At 38.0% G+C, this 7,474-nt stretch overlaps 1 protein-coding gene across 1 annotated transcript in view; it reads left to right on the top strand.

The window, feature by feature from the left end:
* The window catches only part of USP7 (ubiquitin specific peptidase 7 (herpes virus-associated)), a 40,644-nt gene that overhangs the window by 14,003 nt on the left and 19,167 nt on the right, over positions 1-7,474 (top strand). The window contains exons 6-11 of the mRNA XM_008949337.1: positions 937-1,067; positions 3,886-3,940; positions 4,471-4,551; positions 4,641-4,731; positions 5,529-5,611; positions 6,586-6,695. Coding sequence (XP_008947585.1) covers positions 937-1,067; positions 3,886-3,940; positions 4,471-4,551; positions 4,641-4,731; positions 5,529-5,611; positions 6,586-6,695 — 551 coding nt within the window. The remainder of the gene's footprint in view (positions 1-936; positions 1,068-3,885; positions 3,941-4,470; positions 4,552-4,640; positions 4,732-5,528; positions 5,612-6,585; positions 6,696-7,474) is intronic.

The raw sequence follows: 7,474 nt of genomic DNA, 5'->3' as shown, positions 1-7,474 counted from the left end.
AAGAGTGTGTGGATATTCAGAACTGGAAGAGGAAAGTGGCCTTCCAACTTCTTAACAACCTACACTGATGCAGAAACCAAGTGAGAGCTGCTGAGATCCAGTTCAGTGCTTCACTTGCTGAAGTGTATCATCACCTAATCTCCTTCCAGAGCTGTCTCTTTTCTTTTTATGCCCATTCTCTCTGAATGAGCATCTCCCTGTAAATACCTTTCCTTTGCTGTTGATTTTCCCTAGATATATTGGTGTACACTTTTTAAAAAGTAAGTCTCATTTCAGTGCCTGTTGAACTCTCCTAATCCCTCTTTGGCCTATTTGTGTAATTTCTTTGTTCCCAATCCTTCCCAGACTGGCATAATCAGTGAATTGAATTAAGCTGTTTATTTGCTCGACAGTGATGACGTTAAGTAGGAGTGAACATATTGGGGAATCTCAGAGCTGCTGCTGGCATCCTTCTCTTCTGGGTGAACATCACTTGTTGCCCTTTATAGTTTTATGTGATTTGGGTTTTTCCCCACTGCAGGTGGCAATATTCACAGGTAGTCAAGCTCCAGCACGAAAGCAAAGTTCTTTTCAAAAGCCTACAGTATTGATCAGTATATCTGTTCTTACTGTGATGATTGCAGAGACATACCAAGTGCAAGAAGTTGCTCACAGGTGTTGAGTGCTTCAGTGCATTTACTTTTCTAGGGTGAAATAAGACAACTATTTAGATAAAATAACCATGAATGGAATCTGTTGTTCACATCTCACTAACCACTGTGCTCTAAGACTCATTCCAGACAATGTTTTTATGGTATGAGGGCTTTTTTTTGTCAGACTTTTTTGGAGTGATGATTAGATGGAGTTCTGTGAAGGAAGTCACTAAAGAGGAGAGAATGCATTAATATGAGCAATAAATTTTTCCTTGGATACTAATTGAACTAAATGCTTTTTCAGGCTGTGTACATGATGCCCACAGAAGGAGATGATTCATCCAAAAGTGTTCCCTTAGCATTGCAAAGAGTGTTTTATGAGCTGCAACATAGTGACAAACCAGTTGGAACTAAAAAGTTAACAAAATCTTTTGGGTAAGTTTCAGAAATGTGGGTATTTATTGGGCTATTAGAGGCTTCGCAAAGCTTTTCTTTAAAAAGGTTTTATTTACATCAGGCTATGTTTAGAGAAGTGTTAATATAGTGTTATGTTGATTGCTAACTTTTCTTAGTTTACTGGGATAAGTTGTTGTTTACAATCAGTAGTAAAGACAGCTGATGCAACAGTCAGATTTTTTTGGGGAGGGAGTGGTGCAGTCAAACACAGCTGTAAGTGGCAGGGTTATAATCTACCTGTTGCCTGAAAATGGTGTTAAGCATTTGACTTAAGTAAAATCCAAAGCAAAATAAGTTGTTGAAACATTTTAGTTCATGTATTGTTAATGTTAATTTTAAATTAAACAAAAACCCAACCTGTTTTAAAGAAACAGCAGTGATTTGCGTTTCCATGTTGTTAGTTCTGCACTGACAACTGTTGTAACATTTTCTTAGGACATTTCAAAGATGGACCTATTTTTTTGCTATGCACAATTTAGAAGCATTTAATACTGTATTCTATTTCATGATTTAAAGCTTAAGAGGAGTATCTGTTGTATGAAATAAAGGTGTTGGAGTGCACACAGAGTAATTATTTGCATTTTCCTCACTCTAACACCCTCTTTTCCTCCATAAGACGTCTATAAAAAGGCTTGCTTATTTTCATTTTGTCCACTATCCAGTTCACGGCCTGCTATTTTTTCCAGTCTGGCTGTACTTCTTGTGAGATGGTGCCACAAGATGTGATTAAAAATCTGGAGTACCTAGACATAGAATTACACAATATAGCTGCATTGAGAGTCTTGAATTTATTTAGTTATTTATTACTAGCCTGAGTTTCAGTTGAGCAGAAGTTAGGACAGAAAATTAAGATTAGCATAACCTTTACCAGCCTTCTCATTGCATGTCTTGTAAGAATGGAATAGGCTTTATCAAAAACTGTTCTAAAAGTATATAATTTACGTTATTTTGTCACATGGTATTTGTACACCAGTCTTTTCTAATAATTTTGACAAGTATTTTTTTATTTTAAAAATGGTTAGGAAGTTTATATGATCTTTTTCACACCATTGTCCTAGTGTCCATCCTGCATCTTCTGCTAAGGCTTGTAGTTCTCTGTCCTGATAAGACTCTTTGTAACCTTGTGTCTTTGTAGCCTTTCCTTTTCACCTTTTGGGGGAATTTTGAAATGAAATTGTTAGCCTCTGTGTTGTATATTTGTCTGGTCATCTCCCCTTCCTGCTAGCACACTGTATATTTAGTTTATCAGCACTCCTGCTGTTCTGTTACACTGAAGAGACATGCTGATACTGTAAACACTTCATCTTGAGTTAAGATCCTAGCTGTCATCTCTACTAGGATGGAGAGACCTTTCCCGAGGGTGTTGCAGATGTGTAGTTTTTTACCTGAGAGCACAGGTTTAAAGTGGTGTTCATGCCTGCCATCTTTCTTGGGAAAGGGATTTTTGAATAAGTTTGGAGACTTGGTCTTACCTCCCCCCATTAAATCAGAGGGGGATTTCTAACCTTGGGAGACCTACCTATAAGCTGCATAGAGTGTAACTTTACTGGGTACTGTGAGTTTCTAACTCTTCAAGTTTACTTTCTTTCAGTAGAAGGTGATGCCATTGTCTGAAGGAGACCTTTTTTTTTTAGCCTAGTATTAGTATGTAACCTTTTTCTTTTGACTCTTGTCCTTCAAGCTGGCTAGTGTTTAAAGCCTAGGGAGTCAGGAGGTTATTTCCCATTTGTAATTATCCAACAGGTCACTTCCTTCAGCTTGTTTAAGTGTGGACCCCCACACAGTTGTTTTGGCACACTTTTGGGAGTCGTATGCCGCCGTGTGACAGTGGTGGTGAGTCACTGAGAAGAGAGTGGGAGGGGAAAGTAAAGCTGGCATTGCTCCACAGCAGCCCTGTGCTTGTGTCCAGGGCCAGGGCTGAACCTCGCTGCTGAAGCCAGAGCCTACAGTACCCACAGCTTACGTTGTACAGTTAGGAGAGATGACTGTTGCAAAAAGAGTTGTGAGACTTAAAAAACATTCTTGAGATTGTCAAAGAGTTCATAGAAGAAAGTATTTTATGCTGAAACTAAGACAGCTTTAAGCTTCTTAATATTTAAGGCAGCAGTGCTGAATACCCTTGTTGCAGTGTGCTACATTGGCTATGAGGCATTTAGAGACTTGCTTTCACCCTTCCTTTCAGATGGGTGTGTTTGCACAGAGGCAGTTCGGGAAGCTTGGTACCCCCTTGCATCCTTGGAGTTACTGTGCCTCTAGGATTAACTGTTTAGATGAGCACAAAGGAGCCAGTATTTCCTGTACACCCATTTGCTTCCTTTTATGTGCTGAAATAATCCCTGAACTCTACTTGACTGCACCTGAAGTGCCCTCAGAAGAGCAGCAGCTAGGAGCGTGCTGCAGAAACTGTTCTGAATTGCTCCCAGGCCTTTTCTTAAGACTTTGCTGACGTGAACTGAGACTGGGTTGTAGACTGGAAGAATTCTGCTAGGAACAGCCTGGCCCTGGCTTCTTTGGCTGGCTCCGGCTGCCTTCCAGGTCCCCATCCCCAGATGCACAGAGAGGAGGCAGGTAGCCCGAAGTGACTTCCAAAATGTTCCTCAAGTTCACTGCCCCTTCTTCCTGCTAAGTAAATACTAAAGAATTAAAACCATCCATGCGTCAGCCAGTACTAAATTTGAGAGTCTTTATATCTTGCTATGTATTAAATTCTTTATCTGCAGTGAAATCACAAAAATGTTTTTTGAGTTCTAAGCTTAGTTCATAATACAATCATTTTGTATTTATTTTTTTTAAAAAGGTGGGAAACTTTAGACAGCTTCATGCAACATGATGTCCAGGAATTATGTCGAGTGGTATGTTTTTACTATTTCTTACTGCTCTGTGATACAGAAGGTTGTCTTTTGATATTGTCTATACATAATAAAATTCAGCAACAATCCTAGTGATACTGGCACTGATTAATTTAGATTAGGTCTCCATGACATAGTTTTTGCCTTGGTTTATTTATCTTTCAGAATGGGATTGATTGTGGTCTTCTGTGGGTGAGGAATTTGTAAAGGATATGGAAGGTTGAAAATAAATGGAATGCATGCTAGTGGTGCTTTTGTAGCCATGGAGAGAAATGCAGTTTTGAAGATGCAAATGAATTGTTAAATTTGTGAGGTTTTCCAGACTCAAAGGAATGTAGCTGGAGCAGACCTTACTGCAGTTTATAAGGGGAAGAGGGGGAGTTAAAGGCCTAGGAAGATGCCTGTAAAAATAGACTAACATTTCATTTTAATGCAGTGACTTAGAGTTTAATCAGTGAAGTAGTCATCTGTGTGTGATGAAAAAATTCAAAACCTGCAAATTTATCCTATGTAAAAATTAATTTTTCTTTCAGCTGCTTGATAATGTGGAAAATAAAATGAAAGGCACATGTGTAGAAGGCACTATTCCTAAATTATTTAGAGGGAAGATGGTGGTATGTATTTAATATATTACATATTTTATAGTAGTATAAATTAACTCTGCTACCTGTACATATTGAAATTCTGTGGTTTTTATTTACAGTCTTATATCCAATGCAAACACGTAGACTATCGATCTGAACGAATAGAAGATTATTATGACATCCAGCTAAGTATAAAGGGAAAGAAAAACAGTAAGTGATACACTGTGATATGTAACAATCAAATACTTCAACGTATCAGACCTCTTTAGTGCATGTTGATTTCAAATGGATTTGTTAGAGCTCAGCACTTTGAAACATCCTTACTTTGAGACACCTCATTGCAAACGATTTCTGCCAAAACTGTTTTTGCTTACCTTACCTTTTTCCCCTTCTCGTTTCCCTTCCATTCTGTTTCCTCCTGAATTCTCACTGATACCTTTTCATAGAACTTTGTGAACTTTAGGAGTATTCCTGATGTGGTAAAAGTGTGCACTGTGCTATGGTGATAACAGTAGTGTTGTCACAGTAGGATATAATTTACATATGAAGATGAACTTGGAGGAAATAGGTTCTTATTTACACCTGACCATAGCAATTGGCAAATAAAAAGCATGAACTAATTAGAGCAGCATAACAATGGCACTTATCATCACTTCACAAAGTACTTGGCACACAAGACAGGCAAAAGGACATGTAAGAGTCCAGCAAACAGAGTCATCTGGCTTGATACTTAACAGCTGCAAAGTGAGAATGGGAGATCTGGTAGACAGTTGTAACTGTGATTTTATAGTCTGCTGATGCTGTTATGCATGCCTGTACAATTCAGTGAATTTCTTGGCATTCTTAAGCAATATAAAACTTTTTAAAAAAATGGAGACAGAAATATTCAAATACGAGCTCTCATGCCTTAATATGTTATTTGGTAAATACATTGTTGAGCCTTCAGGCTAGATTAAACTTAAATTTTAGTTCCTCCTTCCCTAAAATTCCCCCATCTTTTTGTTTAGTTTTTGAGTCCTTCATTGACTACGTTGCAGTGGAACAGTTGGATGGTGATAACAAGTATGATGCAGGAGAACATGGCTTACAGGTATTTGTCTTTTTAAAAAAAATGTATTAAGTTTTATTTCTCTGTCCTCGATAGAATGACTTACCAAAGCTGTGGCAGACAAGGAGTGTTGCAAAACACATTCTAGGTTGTATCAGGCGATTTTTTTTTTTGTGATTTTTCTCCTTAGGCTTTTATATAGCTTCTCTGAATTGCAGTTAGGTTGCATAGAATAGAACTTGGATTTTAAAACAATGTAATTAGCAGTGGGTATATAAGTGTTTAGTGATTAGAACCATTAACTTCTATACTGATCTCAAGAACTTAGAAGTGCTTCTTCTACAAGTAGTCTGTTCTATGTGTCCAGTAGAAAAGCACCAGAGCTCTAAAAGTAACTTTAAAGAGGTCATTTTTGTATCATCAACAAGAATGCCAAATGACCCTGTGGAATTTTAAACATTTATGTGTGTGCACATGTTTCTGAGCTTTTTCAGCTGCTCTTTGCTGTGCTCACTGTAGGAAGCTGAAGTCCTTTACAAAAATGTTGGTTTGCTAAAGCTTACTTCTGCAGTTTCCATATAGCAGGTTTTGTCAGGAATGTGCTATATATTCATTAGCTGTTCTTAGGAAGATAAAGCATGGTAGCCAAAAATTCATTGGCAGGATACAATGACCACGAAATGCTTGATCAAAAATTAGTTTCTGCCTCCATATTATCTTTTAATTTATACAGGTAACTTGCTCTTAATGCAGTAGAGGTGTTCACTTGTGCTTGTATGAATGGCCTAAATGTAAATGAACTGAATTCTTTTAAGTTACTGGAGTAGCTCATAGGACAGTTGGTGCAGCATTAAGGTGGTTAACTTCCAACCAAATTTGGAACCATTTTTTTGGTGCAAATTGTGTTGTCAAGCCTGTAAAATAAAAGTCCATGGGAAGAGTGTCTGCAGCAAACGGGTATCTTGATTTGCTAAAAATCTTTCCATTTTAACCCTCTGTTTCATTCAAATGTCTAGGAGGCAGAGAAAGGTGTGAAGTTCCTGACGTTGCCACCAGTATTACACCTACAGCTCATGAGGTTTATGTATGATCCTCAGACTGACCAAAACATCAAGATAAATGATAGGTAAGTGTCTGAGGTTTTGGTTTGGTTAATTTTTAATTTTTTTTTTTCCCCATTGTAGAATTTGGACCTGTGAATGTATATTGTCAAAAGTAATTCATCAAATTCTATTTTTGCTTCAAGTCCTAAGAGGACAATGTGTGTTGTCACAGGGGGGAGGTCCCCAGAAGGTGTACTGATTGAGTATTAAGGTTCTGAATGACAAGTTGAATACTAAAATAGGCATTTGCAGGTGTTGTTTTTAATATGAAATAAGCGAATGCCTCTTTTAATGCTTTGTGAAACATTCCTTGTGCTGTGTGTGGAAAGTTACTATATTCCTACAGTTACCACAGGAGTCAGTAGGCTGAATAAGTAGTCCTCTGCTTTCCCTCCATCTATTTGCGTGCCCACTCACTCTAAGTAGAGGCAGAATATTTCTCAAGGAGATACGTTATTGGTTGGGAGCTGAATCTGTATTGCAGTGATGTCAGTCTCCCCAGGAAGGTGAGACTGCTGCAGCTGGAGACATTTCCAAATTACGCTCCGGTCCAGTGGTACCTGTGCTAGAAAAAGCTTTATCTTTGGACTAGAAAATAACAGGGTTTGAGCTTTTCCCATGACACAGTGAACCCAAAACAGTGCTGTTTTGGTAAAGTGCTTTTACCCATGTTGCTGAGGACATACTTTTTCAGAGGTGCTTATGGAGATGATTTTTATTCCATAGTAAAACAATATAAAATCTGCTGTCATACGCAGTATATTCTGGGTAGAAATGGCATTGGAACAGTAACTTCTTCAAT

Source organism: Merops nubicus, unplaced genomic scaffold, assembly GCF_000691845.1.
Source record: "Merops nubicus isolate BGI_N331 unplaced genomic scaffold, ASM69184v1 scaffold911, whole genome shotgun sequence".
Classification (NCBI taxonomy): Eukaryota; Metazoa; Chordata; class Aves; order Coraciiformes; family Meropidae; genus Merops; species Merops nubicus.
Note: the sequence above shows the minus strand (reverse complement) of the source record. Positions and strands in the feature narration are given on the sequence as shown.